Here is a 23,452-nt window from a genome sequence, read left to right as displayed (position 1 = left end):
ATCTCCACCCTCTGCCAGTAGACTGCAGGTTCCTTCTCCACCTGCAGACAGTTGCAGGCCTAACCAGCTGCGCTGCATAGATGCTGGGTCACTTGTGGCTCCTAGAAATGTAATAAGTAGGATGGGAGCCAGAGGCAACTGGAACCAGCTTCCACTTTCAGTCCGGGGGGCAGATTCGGTCAGCTCATTTAAGATAAAGCTTAAAACGTTCCTCTTTGATTCTGCCCATAGTTAGGGCTGGCTCAGGTTAAACCGGACCGGCCCTTAGTTAAGCTGCTATGGGCTTAGACTGCCGGGGGACTTCTTAGGACACACCGAGCTCCTCTCTCACGCTCTCCTTCTACAATAATCCACGTTTTATTAATGCACATCACTAATTCAGCTTCTTTCCCGGAGTTTTTTTGTGCTTTCTTGCCTCGCAGGTGTCTGCAGATCGTAGTTCCGTCTGGTCCTGACTCCTGCCTGCCGCCGCGGACGCCTACTGCTTCTAACATTGATATTCCCATTTGTATTGCTGGCAACATTAATGCGCTGAGTGAGTATTTGTACTTTCTCGCCACACAAGTTTCCATGAATCATGCTCAATCTGGACCCTGTTCCTGCCTCCTTCTGTGGCGCCGCTGACACATGCTACATCATCATCATCACTGATACTAATATATAAATATTAATCATATTACTGTCAGCATAAACCAACATCACCCTTTCCTAAAGTCTCTGTGCTCTCCCTCCCCACAGGCTTCTGTGGATGGTGGTTCTATCTGATGTGGTTCTGTCGCATGTGTACAGACTGTAAAGCCCTCTGAGGCAAATTTGAATTGAATTGAATTAAAGAAACGAGGCCCGCGTGAAAGAGAAGAATGAGCTGCAAATCCTCACAAGGTACAGTACCAGTAGAGAGGGACACATTACATATTCTAGTGCTTTGTTGACAATAACATGGATATATAGTATGGCCCGTCTTGTCCTCATTGTAACTTACAACAAGGTTTACGTGGGAGTTTTAAAATAAAATGCAGAAACAGCTGAGGGCTGTGTGTGTGTGTTGGCTGCCCACACACACACACACACACACACACACACACACACATACACACTAAGGCTTTTATTAGGAGGTGAAGAATAGAAGCTGGCAGTGTTTGGAGGGACAGGTTTGGACTTTGACTAATGAATAAATACTTGTGGGTCAGCCACTGGGCAACACTGTGCACTACGGAGACCTACTGCACCGAAGGACCGGTTTACACTGATATGTGGTGCAGGTATTAGTGTATAGACCATATGTCTCAATAACCAGTCACTGCACATGATAGAATCAACACTCAGTCAGTAATGATCCCTTACTGTATATGAACACTATAGAATGCTATATTGTACAAGATGATTTATTCTGAAGTGAAGCCGTGTGAGATCTCCGTCCCACCTTTCATGTAAACGTGTGCAGCAGCATTTTGAAACAAATTTGGGATTCATAAGGAGATGATGCTCTTAATAACAGGGTTGCATTATTACAGGCCAGATTGGGTATCCCTAACTCTTTCTGTTTTGTAAACACTTTTTGTCAACCTAAATGTAGTGTGTTACGTTTGTATTCAACATGAGGGGTGAAAAACATTAAGTTTTAAACATTGGGGGGAAAAAATTGTAGTCTCATGATCAGCCACCTGTTTATAGAAAGGCGTCTCTATCAGCTGATGCCCTGCAGGAATCCCCTCAAGTCAAGCTAGACTCAGTGATAATAAAGAAAATAACGGAAGCTGTACAGTTTTGCCTTCAAAGTAAAGATCGTCTTGGGAAAAAAACATGTTCCAAAATTTAGAACTACATAACTTTTTATAACCGTTTACTTTGTAGAATTGCACTTTGATATGTACTTAAGTGAACATGTAGTCCACCCTTGATGCTTTTTTAAAATGTTCTTCCTTTTCAGTTGACACATTATTTTACCTTTGATTTTACTTAGTCTGTTCCATTTTAAATTGATTACCAAGAAATAATAATAATATTCATAATATTTCTCCCCATAAGCGCAAGACAAGATTTTTTTAGATTTGTTGTTAACTAAATGATAATTTACTGGTTTTATCTGTCTTAAATTTTCAAATAACAGAAGAAGCATTTTATTTATACATACAGGCAGGAGTGCAGATCAAAAGCACAATATATATATACAGTATGTACCAAAGGCGATTACTCGTGAAAATTGAATTTCTTCTTCTTCATACGTAAAATAACATTACATTTAACATACTACAATGACCCACAACTATTCGTTTTATATTATGTTTTATTTGCAATAGTTATCTCTAACTATCCAATCTTATAGATCACGTATCACTTTGCAATTGTATTATAAAGTGTTTTATGTGTTTTATGGTCACTGGATTTGAATAAATGAATATGTAGGCTACTTGGAAAACAATGTACGTCTATAGTTCAGGTAGTTTGGAAGACGTTCAAAGATTCGCTCTTCGCGGATCTTGTAAAAACACAGATTCCCCTCTGTAACCATAGTGACGTAAACAAGCAAACAAACTGTTTACTAAAAACCCATGACGATTGTATTTGGACCAAAAACATCATTCAAGTAGACAATACTAATCTCTGTAAGTTACAATAAGGATGTTTTGGAAACAAAATACAATATGACTCGTTCCAAAAACCCAACTTGTCAATTCCGTATTCTTTTGAAAATCTCTGTCCGGAAATGAGCGCGTGTTTTCCGTCGCTTGGCGCTGCTGGTGGCGCCTGTCACGCTGTCAGTGCGTCAACTCATCACATATGATTACTTCCAGCTGCGCGCCTTGTACGCGCAGAGAAAGGAGCCCCATAACAAGCAGGGACCACCGGGACCAGGCTCCTCACTTGCCGCGGTGACCGGAGACTATTCCCGGAGAGCTTCCACGTGACCGCTGCGCTTCCTCCGTTAATGCGGCGTTAGGAACGCGACGCCGCTGCGGCCCACCGTTTACTCCCAGAAGCGACGGGACTGTATGAGCAACCGGCCGCAAATAGTCCCTCCAGAGCGTCCAGCCCACCCGGCCGCCACCATGGCCTCCGCCACCTCGACCCCCGCTGCCGGCCCCGGCGGGCGGGCCAGCCGCGCCGGCCGCTCCGCCGCCGGCCGCCGCGTCGCGACGCCCAGCCCGGCCGCATCCGGCACCAGTCCGAACCGCATGTACCGCATCCAGGAGAAGGATGAGCTGCGGTGCCTCAACGACCGCCTCGCCAACTACATCCAGCGGGTCCAGGAGCTGGAGAGCGAGCGGTCCTCCATGTTGTTTCAGCTGGAAGAACAAGATGATTCCAAAAGCCGAGAGATGGGGAACGTCCGGCGGCTGTACGAGGAGGAGCTGGCCGATGTCCGCTCTTCCCTGGACGGCATAGCCGGCGAGAGGGCCCGTTTACAGATCGACTACGGAAACCTCCACGAGGAGTACCAGAAACTTCAAACCAGGTAGTTGGCCTCGCATCCGTCCATCCACGCACCTGCCGGGGGATTTGCTTAATAAGGGGCTCATTTAATGCGATCCAGCCCCGCGTTTGGCGCACGAACCGGCGCGTCACGGGCGGAGACATTTGGACATGTCCGTCCGGTTTGGAGTTTCATCCTCCTTGCGGCAGGTGTCTCCTTTGTTTGTAGTCGTGTTCCTGCTTCAAACTGCATCCCTGCACTCCGTGGTGTTCTCCTAGAATGGAAACATCCCAAAATGTGCAGTGGTCTGTGATAGTTGATGACTTTAGAAATGAGCACCCAGCAGATGTTTTAGTCCCCTGCCTCTTCTTTTTTCAATGTTTTTGTCTTTTCCATCAAATGGCTGTGCAGAAAGACTGCAAAATTCACGCAAGAGGTAGTTTTATTTATTGTATGGTCCAATGCTGTGGAGGTCTAGTTTAATATTTGGCTTATAACCGTATACGATTGATATAATCCTTAATTGCTGAATTCTATATTGAAGAGACCTCTGTGTTGGGTAGTGCCCTGTATGTGTGACCGGAAGCAAGGCCGCATTACAGATTAAGGTTTACCGGTAGTTCACGTTAACTGAACAACCGGTTTGTTTGTCTCTGATGTCCGATCCCCCGCTTAGGAACCAGAAGAAGGAGAGCGAACTGGCGAACGCGTTGGCCCAGTGGAGGAAAGTTGAAGCCACTCTGAGTGCCAAAGATGCTGCGTTCACCAAGCTGCTGTCGGAGAACACGAGGCTCAACGACGACTTTGCTGAGCAGAAAAGCCAGCTGGAAAATGTATGAACTGAAGCTTTGGGTCTACACATGCGGAGTGAAATACATGGCGACTGGAGCAAACTATGTGCACGTTTGAGGTCTTTAAAGCCTCTACTTTTTAAGTCATATCTAAGATAAGAGCGGATTGAAATTCTGCACCTTTTTTTTTTCCCTGCAAAAAAAGGTGCTTCAACACTTCCTTTCTCATTCTTTGGCATAATGGAAACTGGATGGCAATTTTCATCTAAATTGGTAATAAGAATATGGACTTTTTTTATATTTGATTTACCAAAAAACATACTCTTACATGAGTATATCGATAGATATTACTTGTGTTTAACTTTGGAAACCTTACTCTGCATCATTTACAAAAAGGGATAACTCCCTAAATTACTCGGGGCAGGTTAATTGCCTCAGCCATCGCTTTGTTGTGTGTCAAGCATTTTTTTTTTTTAATTTTCACAGCACTGCAGTGATCTTTGAGCATTGTTGCCTTTACATCTTTCCGTTAAATTTATTTTGTACAGCTCAAAAAAACAAACTCATCACAGGGCTTTACAATGTGTGCAGAAAAGCACAAACGCTTTGGGAGAACGGATCCCTCTATCAGGGTGGACTAATGGATAACTGAGAAATGCAATATCTTTACTGCATATGAAAGCAATGATTCTGAAAAAGTACTAACAATAGCAGTAGAATAAGAAAAGCAATAGTAATTTGACTAATATTTGGGGCAGTTGATGTTTGGTAGATCCTCTAACGGGACATAAATTCATACAGGAGGCCGAGGAGAGAAGCTCAGTGTATCCTATGAAGTCCGTTCAGCAGTATAGCAGCTTATCCAAGGGTTGGTCGAGCCAGCCCCAACGGTAAAACCTGAGCCGGCCCCAACGGTAAAACCTGAGCCGGCCCCAACGGTAAAACCTGAGCCGGCCCCAACGGTAAAACCTGAGCCGGCCCCAACGGAAGCGTTGTCAAAGAGGAAAGTACATACTCTTAAACGAGGCGTCTACCCCCCCCGCACTGAAACTAGAACCTAGTTCCTTGACCTAATTGCGTTCAAAGATCCGTAGTTGGCGCTACACTCCAGACTGGCTGAACGTGACTTGGCATGAAGACGAAGTGGAAAGAAAGCGCTCGCCTGGTTCCGTTTCTTGCAAAGGGTGGAAATAAACAAACCAGACTTCTAGTGATGTCTGTTCCCCCTCTGGAATGGCGCTCACCTTTCACTGTGATCGTTTCTTGAAGGAGCGAAAAATAAGTCAATCAGACGAGTTGCCTTTACGAATTCACGCAGGCTCTTAGTTCATTTTGATGGCTTTACATCCTGCTATCTAGTAAATCAAGAGGGGTTGATTTCCTTCAGCTCAAAAGCCATGTTCTGCCTTGTGTTCAGATGTTATAAGTGTCTGGGGTGGCGTGTCTACAGGTAGAGGGCTCACTGGCAGCGACCAGGAACCAGCTGAACTCTGAGATCCTGAAGAGAGTGGACTTGGAGAACCAGGTGCAGACGCTCCGAGAACAGCTGGGGCTGGAGAGGAACATCAGTGAGCAGGTAGAAAGACACACAATGTGTGGAAATTGCCGACATTCACCTCCAACACAATTTTCCACAAATTCCTTTCCTGGATTCTGTTTTCCCACTAAACCCTGTGCTTTTATTGTTTTGAAGGAGATCCTGGAGATCCGCAACCGTCACGAGAGCCGCATAGTGGAGCTGGACTCGGGGCGGCGGAGAGAGTTTGACAGTAAACTGGCAGAGACGATGCAGCAACTCCGCCAGGAACACGAGTCTCAGGTGCAGCTCTACAAAGAAGAGATCGACAGGACCTTCAGCTCAAAGGTACTCGTGCTCAACTTGAGGCCTTCCCATTGCATTACTGAAAGTTTCTGCTTTTAAAATCTTGGTTTCCTTGCTACAGTTGCAGAATGCGCAGCAGGCCGCGCTGGAGAAGAACTGTGTCGCGTCGGCCATCCGAGAGGAACTGGAAACCACCAAGCTCCGAGTGGAGAGCCTCAGCTCTCAGCTGCAGCAGTACCAGAAAGATGTGAGTGAAGCCAAAACGTGCATGAACCCATCTTTTTAAAGAGGGTATATTTAACATTCCTCACATTGATTAAGCATCAAACTGCTAGTTTCTCTGTAAAGATGTAATGGCATCGTGAGGGGGAACGTACTCTCCACAACATATGTTAAATATTTGGATTTTACATTTTGACCAAGTGTTTAATCTGGTCTTGCAGGTCTCCAGTCTTGCAGCAACTGTTGTCGTACTATTAAATATTTAGGATCACAGATTGCTTCCAAAATGATCACCACAAGCAATGGCAGCCACCAACCCTTTTCCTGTTTTCTTTGATAACCTTTTTCTTACAGGGGATTTGTTCAGTTTGCTCCAAGCAGTTTCTTCTTTCTTGCTGCTGACATTTGTCGTCTTCTGTCAGAAAATGGTCCTGGAGAGCCGCCATCAGGAGCTGGAGAGGACTCTTGACGGGGAGCGAGAGGTTTGGCAGCAGAGACTCAGTCAGAAGGAGCATGAACTGCTGACTATGAGAAGCCAGATGTTCGCCCAGCTGGAGGACTACGAGAACCTGCTCGATGTCAAGCTAGCTCTGGACATGGAGATCAATGCCTACAGGAAGATGCTGGAGGTGGAGGAGCAGAGGTTTGGCTGTGATTCTCAAACCTAGCGTGGTAACATGGGATTTTCACCCCAGTTTAGATAAATCCAAATGTAAATATCTTCCTCAGATTGCAGCTGTCGCCGAGCCCTTCCCAGCATGCAGCGATACCCCGAACTCACAAACACGGAACCCGTAAACTCGGCGGCAAGAAACGGAAACACGAGGGAGCGTCTGGCGTGTCGCCCGCCTCTAAAATGTCCAGTCGTTCAGCGCAGCACGGCGCTGTGAGCGTGGAAGAGGTCGACTGGGACGGAAAATATGTCCGACTGAAGAACAACTCTGAGACGGTAAAGCAGCTGCTTAATGGACACGTTTTGGGCTCTGACTTTCAGTATCAGGAATTAGTTTGTCCTAGTTTCACAGGGACGAGTCTAACTTTATTCTTTCACCACCACCATTTTTTGTTTTGTCAAATGTCTCCTTTATATTGTACTTTCGAAGTGTGCGTGTGTGTGTGTCTTATTTCTAATTATGTTTTAGAAGTCTTATCTTATTGGAACGTTCGTACTCCCACAGTTGGGAGATAATATTTTAAGACTTGGTCCAGCACTCCAGTCTATTTGGGAACTTGACTGTCATTCTCTGTACACTTTCATTATATAGAAAGTGTATGCATGGATTTAATGCGTATCTATTTTTGCATCACTCTGTAGAACGCATTGACCAACTTTTGATAAATTGGAAGATTTGACACCGTTTAACGTTGAATTACACTTAATCATCAGGGATGAGGCCGGAGACGGTACCAAGTAAGCCGTAAAGTTACACTTTGGACTGAATCGTTCTGAAAATCCAGCCCTACTTGAAATGATCGAAAGAGAAAGTGAGTTGTAGAGCACAAAATTTGATGCCACCTCAAATGAACTGTATTGTCCAGGAGAAGCCGCTGGGTGGTTGGATGATACGAAAGATGTGCCCAGACTCTGAGGACCTCTCCTTCCACATCCCCTCCTCCTGCACCCTCGCCGGTGGGCAGACACTCACAGTGAGTTGTTGCTAGTCATTGAAGTGTACTTTAACACGCCCGTACGGTTAGTTCAGCAGTTTAATGTGTTCGGTCAGATCTGGGCTGCAGGTGCAGAGACGGAGGCTGATTCTGGGGACCTGGTTCTGCAGGACCACAGAAGCTGGGGGCCGTTCACTCATGTGAGGGTGGTTCTTCTGGACCCGAACCATACGGTGTGTGTGTGTGTGGAGAGTTTGTTTATAACGTGCTTTGTCAATCTCATCCAAATCCAAAGGGATGCCGTTAACTATGGACACGTCTAAGGGATGTAAACAATCCCATGACTTGGTCCTGTGTGGATGGTAGAACAAACCCTCAACGGTCCAGGCTAAACTTGATTGGTAAATCTACTCAGGCGGCCACTGATAGACGTATTAGGTTTTTTTTTAATGGCCGCATGCTTTATTGTCCATGCATTGCCTTTAAAAGATGTCATGGCGCAAAGAACTTCAATAAAGTCCCAATCAGCATATTCATCAAGGTGTTAAATATATTTAGTCTAACATTTAGCTGGATGGGAACGTGATCAAATGTTTAACTCCATGTGATCCATTTCCAGGAAATGGCGGAGCACCGGGTGTGCATGCAGGACGGGGGTCAGGAAACAGAACTGGACTTTGATGAAGAATATGTCACGGGCAGTGACGTCCAGCGCTTTCGGAGACAGGTAGAGACACTGACTCCTAAACAAAGTGCGACGCGCTCCGACGGGCACGGGCACAAGTGCTTTGGTGCGTGAAACCTGACGTCTGTTTTGTTCTGCCTACGCTGCAACCAAAGCGGAAGAAGAAGAAGTGTTGTTCTGTCTCTTGAGTGACAGCGTGCTGCACGGGTGAGGAGGGCTGAGCGGCCAAACGGAGGCTTTCCCAGCCGCGCCTCTGCTTGTACCCGCTGTGCATGGCTGTGCATGTCGATGCGTGGATTGAAGTGGTGGTCCATCCAGCCCGCGTTCACATGCTCATTAGTGTCCCAGTTGTCCCCTCATTTGTGTCTATGTGGAACATGAGACAATCAAGAACCAGGATTTAATGACGTGGGCCAAATGGTACAAAGTTTATTAAATTAAGCCTAACCAGGATGATGGTCTGCTTTAAGTGTGTGAGGAACTCTGCTTGAACAATTAAGAGTTAAAACCCAACATTCTTGTTTGTTTTAATGATTGTAGTGAAGCGTTGTTCTTTATGGACATATTTACATTAATCCGGTTTTTCACTTTCTTCTTTCAATTTCTGTCAAATTTCAATTTTGGGATCAATCAAGTTGAAGTATGCGTAATGAATTTATACTACGTAGGCATAATGGCCAAATGCCTACTGGGCTTATTTATCAGGAAGTCATTCTTTCAAACCGAACACGCGTTATGAAGCAGGCAAAATCCAAGTTATGATTTATGTTGTAAGTCAAACTGTCTCAGCCAGCCAATGGTCTTGGCCCTCATGCATTGGTACTCAATCAAACATTATTTCAGACTCCAGGTCCAGAGTACTGTGTGTACACAGCAAAGCGTGCTAATATTGCAGTGAGGAGGCTGCGGGTCAGTCACTGAAAATCTAAAACTGCCTTGAATGCAGATATTTAGATTTTGACAACTTGATGACTGACGTACCTTTTTTCTTTAGACCGATATTAGAAAGTTTTATTTATTTGCACAAATGAGTAAAATATATACACTGCATGTAACTCACTCTTTTGACTAATTTAATGTTTTATTTGAATGTCCCTTTAACTTCTGAAAGCTGTGATCCTTATTTGCATTGTTAAGCAGTTTCCAAATGCCTGAGAACTTAACATACCGTAATCCTTCAATTAAAAGGGATCCATCCAAATCCCCATATCTGGCTTTCCAGCATGTTTCACGTTCATGCCGTCCCCTCGCTGCATGTTCAGCACTAACTGACTGTTTGAGACCAGCACGTTTCCTGTGGTAATCATTACATGATAATGCTGCTGTTAATTTACTTTACTTTTTTTTTTTTTTTTTTTTTTTTTTTCAGGATCTGACTAAGGAGGGCAGCTGTGCCGTCATGTGATGCTTTGACCTCTGGAGAACAGACGTAGTCGGCGATCCTCACTTGTTTCATTGCTCTTACTGCACAAGACAAGAACTTTGCCTTGATTTTAAATGTGTGTGTGAAATAAAACTGTTAGAATAATAAAGTTGTGTACATATGGTGAACTCCTGCACCATGGCGCTAAGTATTAAAGACTGTTCATTACAGTAAAGCTGTGTTCTTGGATGTCTTCAGGAAGGAAAATGAATTTCATAACGTCTAAACAACATTTCAGTAGCATGACTTTAAGGGATGGTTGACACATGACCAAAAGAATTTCTCATGATTTCCATTCAACTCAAATACAATCTTTACAAAACATTACCCTATTTTCTTATGATACAGCTGACCCATCTGCCAGTAACGTGCGATGTTGGAGAAAGACGGCATGAAGGCTGATCATAAGTTTGACTAGTCCAGCATTTTAGTAAGACAGTGAACACGGTCTGCTGAATAGTTGCGTACAGCAATGCCAACGACTGAATAAAGATGCTGCCTCTGCTTCTCTTGGCAGGCTTCCTGTCCTTCAATCACTATTACATTACCCTGATTCCTCCCCCCGAGACAAACATAGCAGGGCTGCTGACCGCGGTTTAAATCCATACCTTGTTTAACCCATTTATCATGTGGCTGTACACCATTACATCCATGAACGGGCATATACCTGTACACACAGCTTTAGGTATCTGGATTGCCGACCTAAACTAAGACGACACTTTTCCGTGGCGGGCCTGGATCAGAACCTGTGATTCAAAAAGCCTCTAAAATTTAGGTCTAAATGTCGTTTATAGAACAATTGGTAATCTCTTATGCCATGGGGAGGAAACAAACTGCATTGTCAATCCAAAGTGTTTTATCTCCTGGAAATTATGATTGTCACTGTAAAAAAAAAAGTCAATAACCATGATTTCTCTTCTGATTCGGAAGGACTGACAAGATCAAGAGTTTTCCTCGCCCGCAGACGCACTCAAAGGTTTTGCGATGTCTTAAATTTGATGCCGTAATTGTTCTAGCAGAAGGTGACAATCCCTCAGGATTAGTCCAGTCTTTGGCTGCGTCGCCCTCCTCGTCGTGTTGACGGTCTACACCATGGTCTCTTTGTTGGTGCCTTTGCAGAAGGTGTTTATGGACCGGCTCTGTTGGGAAGGTCTGCTGTGGGCGAGTGAGGGAATCTGCAATCTCACCCTCTTGTTGGTCGTCTTCCACGTCTGGAACAAATTCATGTGATAGCGCACAGATACCTGAAACACAAACTAGCGTCACATTTCTGTACGGCCGATAAAGGTATGTGGCTACCAAGCATGCACTTCCACTCAGATTAAGTTTTCCATTTTTGTGATGTGATTATAATTTACAGCTACTTCATCATTTGCCGGGTGTTTTTTGACTGGAAATAAAAAGGTGCTCACCAACATCCTTCTACACAAGGCTGGATTGCATTTAAATTTAAAGTGGTTTACAGAGAAAAATGATGCACTGACTGACAAGTAAAGACCCTGAACGCACCAGGGTCCAGAAGACATATATGCTGAAGAGGGCCAGCGTGAGGACCAGCAGCCCCAGGGCCTCCATGCTGTTGGTGTAGTAGAGCTCAGTGGCTCCCTGAACACACAGCCACCCCGACAGGCCGGCCAGTGGCGTAATGAAGAGGAAACACACGGCGTCGCCCCACAGCGTCCTCCTCTGCTGCTGCATGGACGGAGAACACAGCCACTGGGGGGGGGGGGTGAAGGCTGGTTAAAAGCACGTTGTTAAAGAACAGCCCAAGAGCACACTGTGTTTGACCCCAATGTGGACCAGTAGACATCAGCTGGGTGGGAAGTGTGAGCAGGTCTTGTTTTATAATGTGGAGTATAAACATACATAATAATACGTGTTCATAGTCTACATTTACAGCATGCTACCAGACTGGATAGAAGTGGCACGTGGAAAGAGATATTTAGTTGGTGTTTGTGTGCAAAGCTGTGAGTAAGACATAGCATTTTTAGAATGGTTTTTATATTTAATAAATAATAATACAGTTATTTGATTTTGCAGGAGATGAAGATTAATTATTTATACATTTGAAAGTCTTATTTTTGGGAAATGGGAATCACTATTATATTATTCATTAACTATATCATAACATTGCATGTATAACATTAGTATGTTATGGAGGAAAAACACATAGTTTCAATTATAATTAATGTAACTTACTTGATAACATGATTTAATTGCACAATAATATCAAACAGGTCCATAAACAAGATGGTGTAAATACTGACAAATAATTCCAGTCGGCTATTACAAGTAATCCATTCTGTTGTGGCGCAGGGGTAGAGAGGGTGTGCTGGGAACCGCAAGGTTGGTGATTCGGGCCCCGGCTGCCCCATGCTGAAGTGTCCCTGAGCAAGACACCTAACCCCTAATTGCTCCCAAGGCAAAAATGGCGTTTTTTTGGATAAAAGCGGCAGCTAAATGACCTGTAATGTAATGAGAAGAAACAGGTGTTTTCATGCCTCATTAAACTCGTGCTCCAGCAGACGGCGGGTGGAAGTAAGTTCATGTATAAAAGGTAAAGATGAAGGTGCGATCCAGACAGGACCATCTGCACACACTATTCGTTTGGATAGAAACGTCTACCACCCTTCAGAACAGACACATTCTGCTCCGTCACTAATGTAAAGTATTTATACATGTGTTTCTGTGGATCCGAGCGCTTGTGTCCCGCATTGGCTGACAGCCGGCCAATGCTCTTCTCTACTTAACCTGGTGGAGAGCATGGTGCCTAATCAGCAGATTACTGGCTGTAGAAGGACAACAAGGCCATCAATGCACTCTCCTGCTCTGTGCAGCCAGGGAAGGACACACCGTCTAATCTGACTCTCAGGCTAAGTGGCTTTAGGGGTGCAAGAGGGATGTCCTCCAACCTGAACGCACCACGGCTCCTCCAACTGACTCCTGCTGTCTCAGGACTACTGTATATCCTTGATTCCTCTCTAATATTAATGACCGCAGCAGCACATAATGTTACAATCACACTACTTGAATTGATTGTGGGCTACATTCAATATAAAGCAGTCCTTAAAGAATGCGTGGGCGGGTTTTGATGTTCTGGTCCAAGCTCATTGTACACGGGCGGAGAAAGAAAAGGACGGAGCTGTGCATAGCAACGGGCCTACCTCCGCGAGGGGCTTTGGCAGGCGCTCCAGTGCAAACTGGTGGTGGCAGAGTTCACAGTGGCTGCTGTTGGAGGCCGTGAGCCAGTGCTCCAGGCAGGCCCGGTGCACCATGGCCAGGCTACCGCAGCACTGGCAGGGGGACAGCAGCTCCCCCGAGGCCGTGCCCTCGTGGCAGATCCTGCAAAACGGCTCCTCCCTGCACGGACAAAGAGAAAGGGACCTCTGTCAACGTCTGTCACCTCCTCAGACGCTTCCATGTCAGTAATCCCTCACACACGCACGCAAGGCCTCCAATTTGTCTCACTTATATTGGGTCCGTTAATAGTGAAAGATAATACTATCACCCTTAAATACTGATCCACAAATCCAAACACGTTCACTCAGGAGACCGCAGTGTGTGTCCTGTGTGGAGAAAGGTCAACGTTGATCTTGTTTACCTTTTGTACTAAACTGATTACGCAACAAACCAACCTAATTCACACAACATACTCATTTGAAACCAAACCCATTTCTGAATCATCGACCACTAAGCCCACTCGGTTTGAATTTGTGGAAATAAATATTAAGTATTACATAAACCAGCTCCGGCCCAATCTTCACCTGGTTCCCATCACACTGCTGGGTGACACCAAATCCCACACAGCGTCCCTTTACGACAGAACGCAGGCCGACTGTCACAGAGTCATTCTGCATTGGGATGCAGAGGTCTTTCCTTGAGAACACCTCCTGGGTTACCTGTCTGTGGTTGCTGTACATTCCTGACCGGGCGTGTCTGTGTGGAAGTGTGTCACGTCTGGGCTGCAGCTGTTGAGTCCCTCCTCGGGCATTAACTTGACCTCCCCGACAGGGCCGGGGACCCATGGTGGGGGGGGATCCTCTGCTGTCATGTCTGCTCTATGAGGGGCCATTCGCTCATGCCACGAGCATGACTTCTGTGAACGGACATGACAGGTGCAGCAGGTCAGAATTCGATATCACACCACTTCAGGACGTACCAGAGTTTTAGAAGGTCCGGTACCTGCATGAGTGTAGATTTGCATTGAGTGACTACCAATCTGCTGTATAGGCAGGAAACTGTGTGCTATCTATTGTGAAACGTGACAGAGGTAATATTGACATTGAGGGATAGTTATTTGGTGCATTTTGCCCCCTCCCATCACGTGATGGCTTCACTGCCGATGCTCAAAATAAGCATGACACTTTAGGTTGGAATCAACATTTTGAAATTTGAGAAAATATGCTTATTTAAAGCCTTTGAGCACGAGCCTCTTTTATGGCCTCGTTTTCAAAAATGGAGATAAAAAAGTGTAATAACTAACTAAGAAAGACAAACGGCTGACTCATCATTTTTTATAAGTCGAGTTCAGATCGATTTGCGTCAACACTCTTTTGCATTGTTTACGCATAAAGAGGCATGCAAGCCATCCTGTGCTTCCACAGCTTTTAACTGGGAATAACGGGTAGAGCGTCACATGTCACTCGAGATTTCTGATTGGTTGAAAAAAAAAAGAAAAGACCAGCCAGCTTGAGTAGCCATGTTGCCTCACTATCAAGAAGTTCTGAATGCTAGCTGAATGCTAATACTGGCGCATTGCAAAAAACGCAGATTAAATCCATAATTTCTGTGAGAAACAACAAAGGGAAGACACATTTATGATTTTTTCACTTCCATGGCTTGATGGGCTTTGTACTGGACGTTCGGCACGGTTTGAGTGAAATGATACTTATATCACCGTAATCAACGCGTCCAATGGTAATGTAGCAAAAAGCATCGTAAAAATATGACATTTTTGTCCAACATTTGGACAAATCTGTATGGAATATGTTCTTACTCTACCCACTACAGGAGTATTTTTAAGTAGTTTACGGCTTATTGTAGCCAGGGCTCTGATGTTGAAAACAACGCTAACCGAGCGTAGCAATGAGCATGATTAAACCGGCTGTGCTTGGATTTCTATTTCTGCTTGGAGAAATTTCTAATTCATTTGCTGCGATGGTTGGGTGGTTATTTCGCGGTGACTTCGGCAGGCTTTGTCTGAGAGGAATAAAACAGACCACTGGAATCAGGGAAATCTGTGGATGCTATTTGGTGTGTTGTTTACCTTTGTATAGAATTCATTTGACAGACTGAAAAGGTGTACGCACATTTCTGTGACATTTCACTTAGTGTCACCTTCTTTTTGAGGGTGAGGAAATCGATGTGTGTGCTTACTAGATGGGGTTAGCCAAGCCTGACACATTGACAGCATGCAGAGGACAACACAATGCGCACACAGGTCAAATGTAGAGTTAGTGGTTGTTATGTGTTTCAACAGTTCACCCTTCCAACTCGATTCTCTGAACAAAAGCAGCAACTCCCAGTTTCTCACTATCGTACTGCTCAACTGTCTCTGGGGAGATATTTCCCTCAACAGGTTATTGGGCATGGACATGTCCAAATGTTAGCCTTCATAATTATTATTCCATAGAGAGGTTAGAGATGGAGGTGTTCCAGATCCAATGCAATAAAATTAAAATTAAAATAGACTTTCAAATTCTCATTGCCCTGAATTGTATTCGTATTCAGCAGCCCATTGCCAATCATTTCTGGAGAAAAGCTGACTTTTACTGAAAATATAACATTAATGACTTCAATGACTGAAAATTGTATTATTCCACAATGTAGATTGGAACTGGACATGGTACTCACCTCTGGTTAATCCAACAGAAAGGTCCCTCCTGCTCATAAAACAAACACCAGAGCTTCCGTTCTTCTACATTAGTGGTTTAAACCACAGGACTCACAGCACACAGTCGCCTCGAGTCCTCCTGCTGCTCACCATGCTTGAAATAAAATGCATGATATCAAGCGCTCTTCATGGCAAGATCCCTGTTTACCCCAAACGCAGCAGCCCGAGCCCCTGCAAAGCACTGATCCGTCTCAGAGCAGAGCCTATCACACGTACAATAAGCCAATGGGCGCCGGTCAACAAGCTGCTCTCCAACAGGCGGCTTACAGGCAGCCCGATGTCCACAAACACTCGCCGAAGGCGTGCACTCCCATACAGTAAACAGCAGCTTCCCGTCTGACCATCAGTCCGTGTGTGTGTGGAAGCTTCTCCTCCTAAAGCCTGCCTGCAGATTAGCGGCAGTGAGAATAGTGAGGGATTAGACGAAGGGGAATGCAAGAGCCGGGCCAAACAAATGGAAATCACACCAGGGTGAGTTTCTCCGAGGGGAGCAGCACATCCCCACGTCGCCCCCTTAATCCTGTTAGGGGCCTTCAGAGCGAGCCTTTCTCTGGCCTCCAAGCTCTGGTGGAGCACCAGCCAGCGAGGGGAGGGAGGGGCCTCGGCTGTGTTGTGGCGGCCTCGTGTTGTTGTGTTTGACACATCTGTCCGGGGAGGAGGGAGGCCGTCGCTCTTTGGTGTGACAGCCCAACCAGCATCAGTATTGGCGAGATGGAAGTTCATAAGTGAGTGCGAACAAGCAGAGAAAGAAAGTAGAAATGGGTCCCTTAGTAGCCCGCAGTACACACACTGTGTCCACTCAGATCCACTTTTATGATTTTTGAATTGTGAATGCAATCAGCAGCAGAAAAATAGTCTGGCCACGAATAACCAACAGGGGCATTAGCAAACAACTCTTTTAAGACACAAATTTGCCTGAAATGTAAGAGTAGCATTGTTTTGTACAAAAGAAAATCCACAAAGCTTCTGTTAAACCACAAACTTTTGTAGGAGGCATAAAAGCTTGTCGTCCTCCTTGTTGTTATGGTTATAAGTGCTCTAGGTGGTGGTAGCACAGTGCTCTCACTGCAGGGCCAGATCCGATCCCTAATAACCAGTTCAACCTCTTTATGTTAACAGACGCATGGAGACCATTTATAGGATTGATGGCGCAGCCCATTTACTTCTTTATTGAGTAGTTCTCTGATCTTCTCACCTTTATTAGGCCTTGTTTTGATACAGAGGAGATTGTAACTTTTCTCGTTCCCTTGGCTCTCCTTGTGTATGGGTGGAGCTTCTGGAAGCTGGTACACCTTAGTCTCTTCATCTGATCGACTGATGCGTAGTATCAACCCTGGCTAACCCTCAAAGTCAGCGTCACGGCTTTCCATCTACCAGGTTGGTAGCTACGTTACAGGCCTCAGGAGGGATTTTTCTGTAGTTTTATCTCCTGCTGTCAATCTACTGCTCTGGATTCCCGGCCTCTTGCTTCTCTGCTCACTCCCAGCTGACAAACTCTTGTTACCTCAAATTCGGCCCCTGGATCGGCCCCAAGAACACTCAGCCTCAGGCTAGCTCGTCCATCCCTATCTGGGAAAGCTCTTTGCACTGCTGTGTCATTGCAGAATCATTCTAAAGACGGCCATCCTCAAACGTCCCCTTTGACTTTAACTCTCTTGTCCATGTCCATCTGCTGCGCCAAGGATTGTGGGACAGAGTAATGAGACATACCATGTATTGGGACATTCAGAATACTTCCCTTGCGTACTAAATAATGTTGTTGTACGCCTATTGGAATGCACAGCAGGTTAATACACCTTTTTACCTGCTCGATAGTTAACCTAAAATGATTAGGTTATTTTATTAATTGGAATAGGCTCAGAGTCCAGCCTCTGATCTAAAAGAAGCCCTTTCATATTCATAGTCTGTTTTTCCTTTTCTCCACATAAGCTGAGATAAATGAGGATAAAAAAGGAGCCTCTCTCGCTGTTTTCCCTCTAATCCCGTCTGTTATTCATTCCCGGGCTGCTCCTGACAAAGCCCTTGACGGAACACACATTACTGGGAACCCCTTCATGAACAGACTGAGAGGGTGGATAATTCCCTGGACACTGACGGGACAGCCCAGACGCGGTGGATAACAACATATGAGCACGGGGCCCCCGACACGCCCCTCCGGAGGAAAGCCACTTCCTGTCCTCCCGTGGCGCAGGCGGCCCGTTTGAGGCGGCCTCTGGCTGCAGGTCTGGGTCGGCTGATGTTGTGTCTGGGATACATCTTTGGTCTGTGTGGGTCAGCGGACCCTTTTACCCGCCTCCACCATTTGCTTTGTGTTGGACGAGACTGGGCCCCTCTCTAATCCCACAAAAAGCGAGGGGCCACTTTCCAGTCCATCGATCCCTCTTCATCGGGTCCCTTAAAGGCCATTAAAAGATGTTAATCCAGCGTGTGTCTCTGTCTGGATCGATTGTGGACAAAAGCACTGCTGGAAGCTGTCTGGACATTCACTCTCACATGTGCTGTGAGCTCTACCTGTACGCCGTTATGATCATGAGAAATACAAACGTCTGCTCCTTGGAAGTAACAAGGGTCTATGGGGTATATGCAAAATTCTAATATCAAAGGTAAATACTCATTAAAAAAAAACGAAAATCGATTTCTTCTGTATAAATAAATTATACACAAAATACCAGAAAATTGTAAGGAAAGTGACTTGATTTTTTTTTATTTACATTGGAAGAAGGAATAATAATCTCTGACGACTACGAGCATTGAATTAAGCAATATAATGATATCCATTATGAGACTTGTTGTGAAATATATATACTTGTGATTTCAGGTAAATTCAAAGACCGATACATTTGACCTGAGTACATTTCCGAATACCTCGATTCTTATTTGACTTCAGATCTGACTATTTTATCAAGTCAGTAGGCCCTCAGAATACTTTCTCTTCTCTACGTTCTCTCTTATAGGTCTATATGTATGCTGTACACGATGTTCAAACCTTTGACCTAAATTATTGAGTTTGCTGCAGATGAACAAGGATTCTGGTGATAAAAAATTAAATTTTCAAATCTCAAGATAATGAGATTAAAAAAGTGTTTCAATCCGTTTAGGGATTGCTGAGCGTCACTATCTCAATGAGGTCTCCAAAATATTGAGCAGTTTTCTTCAGCAGAATGTGGGATTAGCCGTAGACAAAAACAAAGCTGCACACACACCCACAGACTCACAAAGTCAAACAAAAACAACCTCTACTGTGGCGTTTGCCTGGCTGAGATAATACAGCTCAGGCTTTTGCACTTTACTAGCATGAGTCTACAACATTCACATTCAACAGAGAAATCTGTTACGTTTCAAAAGGATCAAGTTAAGCAAATTCTTTTCTAATTATATTTCCATGTGAAACCAAAACTCAACTTGTCTTTTATTAAATATGTGTTTGTAGTTTAAACAATACCGTAACAGAAGCAACCTACCTATAATAAGCCAGGCCTTTTGTTGGGTTTTTGTTAAATATTACCCACACTTTTAAATCTGCTAACTGCTTGTAAAACGCATCCATTGTGCTCTAATTAGTGCATAAAAAAGAGGATGGAATTAACCCTAACAAAAAAACACCCATACACACACACACACACCTACAACCACCATATATAGATTTTCACTGTATACGATTGTCAGATGATACGTCGTGGAACGTTTCAAAAAATGTCTGCTTCAACCGCTCAGATTTTGCCATCAGCTGCTCAAAGATCCACCTAAGAACATATGAGAATATATAAAGTGTGTACTGCGTGTTGAATGACATCGCTCATCTGCCGCTGCATCAAATGTCTCTGTTCATGTCATAAATAGGCTGTGGGCAGAGCTCTGAGACTCAGCTGGGACTGTTTGAAGCAAGGGAAGGGGTCACTGAGTGTTTTATCTGGGGACACAACGATTTGAGGCTAGCAGACCTTTCAAGGGTCTTTTTTTAAAACGCAGATAAGAGCTTTGGCAAGTGGCTGGCGAGGAGCACTCAAAACAAGCCCTGGAACCGCAAACCTCACCAGACACCAGATTGTGGAATACTTCTGGAATACTTTATTTCCACCAAACCTTCAAAAGTAGTTTTCAGTCACATGTTTCCTGACATCCAGCTCTTCTTTCCCTATTCTACCGTCTCCGGAGTGTGTTATCGGAGTGTAACAGTGAGGCTGCTCTTCTCCACTGGTCATCAGTGAAAATATCCGTCTCCATTAAAGGAAGAGCACATTTGCTATTAGAGGACTAATGAGCGAAGACTGCTCTATCAGCAGTCGGCACTATCAGCAGGTCCTCCAGTAGAGGAAGGCTAAGGTCTCTCGGTTTTAAAATGGATCCCAAAGACAAGCCAAGTGACTTATGTCAAGTGGACATCCTTATCTATGAAAGATGAGGCGGCTCTCTCTCGCGATGGCCCCAGTACTCTCAAGGCAGCCAGGCAGAGAGCAGGCTACCATCATAGAGGAGAGGTGCTCTGATTTTTTGTTTCCAGACTTGAATTAAAACCAGGCGACAGTGTGGATGAGGCCGGGTTGGGAAGCTCCGATCAGGTCTTCCGCAAACAGGTTTACGATGTAAAGTCAAGCAGGGAAGAAGTGAATCGGACCAGAGCAGACTGCTCTTCTCCAGGCAGCTCAAAGCAGCCGGCAGCCACGGACCGCCATGACGGAGTGGACCCTGCTCAAGAGACTCCTGGACGCTGTGCACCAGCACTCCACCATGATCGGTCGCCTGTGGCTCACCGTCATGGTCATTTTCCGGCTGCTCATTGTTGCTGTGGCCACTGAGGACGTGTACACCGACGAACAGGAGATGTTTGTGTGCAACACGCTGCAGCCGGGATGCTCCACCGTCTGCTACGACGCCTTTGCGCCAATCTCGCAACCTCGCTTCTGGGTCTTCCACATCATCAGCGTCTCCACGCCATCCCTCTGCTTCATCATCTACACGTGGCACAACCTGTCCAAGCTGCCCCACAATGGCACCCAGAGGCAACGGCTGGGACAAGGAGGTATCCCAAGGCCGGGAGGCCCGGATGTCGGGCAAGGCAGTGGACGCGAGGTGTACGATCGGAGCTGTGACTCAGACAGCTGCTCCATTCGCTCCCATAAGCACTTGGGTCACAGTTTGGCGGATGTGCTAGAGGGCGTTACCACTCACAACCTTCGGAGGGGAGACCACAACAAAGCGATGTCCTTGAGTCCTGCTCGAGGTTACGCCGTCCTGGAGGCGACTGAAGAGGCCTCTGGAGGCGTTCTGTCTAAATGTTACATCTTCCATGTGTGTTTGCGGGCTGTTCTGGAGGTGAGTTTTGTGGTGGCCCAGTGGAAGCTGTTTGGCTTCCAGGTACCTGTCCATTTCCTTTGTACGTCTGTCCCCTGCAGCCAGCCGGTGGACTGCTACGTCTCCAGGCCCACGGAGAAGACCATTTTCTTGCTCTTCATGTTTTGTGTGGGGATTTTCTGCATCCTGCTCAACCTGCTGGAGCTCAACCACTTGGGCTGGAAGAAGATCAGACAGTCTGTGAGGCTGAAGGAGAGGGCGTCCTGGGGAGGCTGTCCAGGTATGAAAGGGGGGTATGAAACCTTCCCCCCAGACAGCCCCTGTCTCACAACCTCGTTAGGCTACAGGGACGTGACCAGCACCACTTCCCTGCCCACTTTGGACCTGGTGGTGGGGCACCAGCCTGACTGGACCTGCGCTGTGAACTGTGGCAGGATGAGGGAGCATGAGGAGGTCAGAGAGACGCGACCCGATCAAACAAAGTCACAGGACTCCCATAAAGGAGAGAGGCAGCCTCTGAAGAGTAAGACGGCGATCAGAGAGTACAAACAGAGGAGTGCTGAGGTCTGGATATAGGCTACAACCTTTGCTGTAGTGTGACTCGTGGATCTCACTTTGGAGCTTAAAGGGTCCCCAACAACATGTAATAGTTCACATTGTAGATTCATCCAATTTTTTTTTAAATTTAAGGCTCTTTATTCAACGCAAAGTACTTCTAAGTAAAATTGTTTGTTGGCATATTCATCCAGAACCAGGACATTTTTGTGAAATGTTAAAAGTAAATAAAAATGGCGATTTTTTATTGCGTACAATAAACTAATTTCTTTTGAATAGATACAAGTTGTAACAGAAGTTAATATTTCCGAGGTAGGATGCAGTCTAGCTATGCAATTAATATCACAGAGGAAGGACTCTATGGCACTAAACAGATCATTTTAAATGATTGTCCAGTAGACTACTGGTTACATGTGACCATACAGCTATAACAGGGGACAGAAGTTGACATGTAATTCGCCCCTCTCTCTCTGGCTGTCAGACATGTTCTGTATATCTTCTACGTAATCCGTCAAAGAAAGATACAAATGCGGGTTGAATCCATTCCTGGGTAGTTTCAGATTTGAAGTGAGGTTTTCTATGTCGAGTAGGGATCCTCCCGGTGAAACGTATGATATAAATCGTTGTAATTGGATTCATTGTCTGAATAAAGGTCTGTCCTATTCATTAACCTGTAACATGTAGCGCTACTAGGAAAAAAATCACCTGCAACCCTGTGTCTTGAAACTATCACAACCGTTGTTGTTGAGTGGAAACCCCCAAATGCTCTTTCCAAAAATAACTGCATGTCAATGCTGGGTGTCCTGAAAACATTAAAATAGCAACATTAATACTGATAACCGTGTGTGGGTATTTAATGATTTAATAGACTCAAAATCCACGTGGATATGTCCACAATGCGTAGGGACAATTAAAGGCAGGGTACTACAGAGATACAAATAAATACACATGATGAAATACATATGATGCTGATTGAAGGCATTGACCACAATGCTGCTCCACCTCATCTCAAGTTTCATTACTTGAATCATCATTTGAGTATTACCTTTGATTAGCTCTCAAAGGCATGGAGGTAAAATTACACAGTTAATAGGTTACTCAGTAAGAAAAGAGCAATAGTTAACTGCATTTCCATAAAGCAACCAGGTGGCAAACCACTAAATGTTGAATAACCGCAAAACAATGATGTGACACACAAGGTCACTGAGGTTCATACAACTAGAATATGAGCAGAAACAACATCAAATACAGTTTCCTGCCGTCATTTGACGAGAACAAAATAAATGATTAAGTTGTGATGGGCAACAATGAAAGTTCCATAAAGTGTGCTAGCCGGGAGGAGAGTGAATGAAGCTTTAAGGACGGATGTCTGGCCTGTTAGCTAGCTAGCAAGGTAGCGTGATGTTTGCCATCGCCCCACGGTCAGGATCCTTACCTGTAACCAGCGTACCACTCATGCTACGTAGCATGAGTGCACGGTGGAATTAGCAAGCTAGCTAATCAGCCACACGTCCACTAATTGGACCAACTAACTGGCTAAGAGTGTGTGTGGATGGAGCTTGACGTTCTTTAAGTTCACTCATTCACTCCGTGTCTCCAGGCTTCGTGCTACGCTGCTCAATTCAGTCAAGACTGCAAAACCTGGGGACGTCCATCGAGTCATATCGTTTGTTCTGTGGGTCCAACACCAATGTTGGGTAATAAGGGAACCCAAAAGTGACTTTGTCACCAGTTCATCCTCCATGT

The 23,452-nt window shown here is 45.2% G+C and overlaps 2 protein-coding genes and 1 pseudogene across 4 annotated transcripts; 2 read left to right on the top strand and 1 right to left on the bottom strand.

The window, feature by feature from the left end:
- Positions 1-2,566: 2,566 nt before the first annotated feature.
- Positions 2,567-10,141, top strand: lmnl3 (lamin L3). 2 transcript variants are annotated; one of them, XM_040165529.2, is made up of 12 exons: positions 2,718-3,457; positions 4,092-4,248; positions 5,657-5,782; positions 5,900-6,070; positions 6,150-6,275; positions 6,673-6,893; positions 6,980-7,199; positions 7,790-7,897; positions 7,975-8,091; positions 8,478-8,585; positions 8,699-8,750; positions 9,913-10,141. In XM_040165529.2, the coding sequence occupies exons 1-11, from the start codon at positions 2,994-2,996 to the stop codon at positions 8,729-8,731; spliced, it is 1,851 nt and encodes a 616-aa protein (XP_040021463.2). In that variant the 5' UTR covers positions 2,718-2,993; the 3' UTR covers positions 8,732-8,750; positions 9,913-10,141. The 2 variants fall into 2 exon arrangements, with proteins under 2 accessions (XP_040021457.2, XP_040021463.2); XM_040165523.2 differs by lacking the exon at positions 8,699-8,750 and having other exon boundaries at positions 2,567-3,457.
- Positions 10,132-16,468, bottom strand: marchf3 (membrane associated ring-CH-type finger 3). The gene is made up of 5 exons (XM_040165543.2): positions 15,820-16,468; positions 13,866-14,062; positions 13,131-13,326; positions 11,476-11,682; positions 10,132-11,210 (listed from the first exon to the last, which is right to left on the bottom strand). The coding sequence occupies exons 2-5, from the start codon at positions 14,036-14,038 to the stop codon at positions 11,052-11,054; spliced, it is 735 nt and encodes a 244-aa protein (XP_040021477.2). The 5' UTR covers positions 14,039-14,062; positions 15,820-16,468; the 3' UTR covers positions 10,132-11,051.
- Positions 16,469-20,310: 3,842 nt separating this feature from the next.
- On the top strand, positions 20,311-22,542 carry LOC120831370 (gap junction delta-2 protein pseudogene; annotated as a pseudogene). Its single transcript, XR_013451547.1, has one exon. The product of XR_013451547.1 is annotated as a gap junction delta-2 protein pseudogene (transcript).
- The last annotated feature ends 910 nt before the right edge of the window (positions 22,543-23,452 follow it).

This window comes from Gasterosteus aculeatus, chromosome 12, assembly GCF_964276395.1.
Source record: "Gasterosteus aculeatus chromosome 12, fGasAcu3.hap1.1, whole genome shotgun sequence".
Classification (NCBI taxonomy): Eukaryota; Metazoa; Chordata; class Actinopteri; order Perciformes; family Gasterosteidae; genus Gasterosteus; species Gasterosteus aculeatus.
This window is presented reverse-complemented; position numbering and strand designations above follow the sequence as displayed.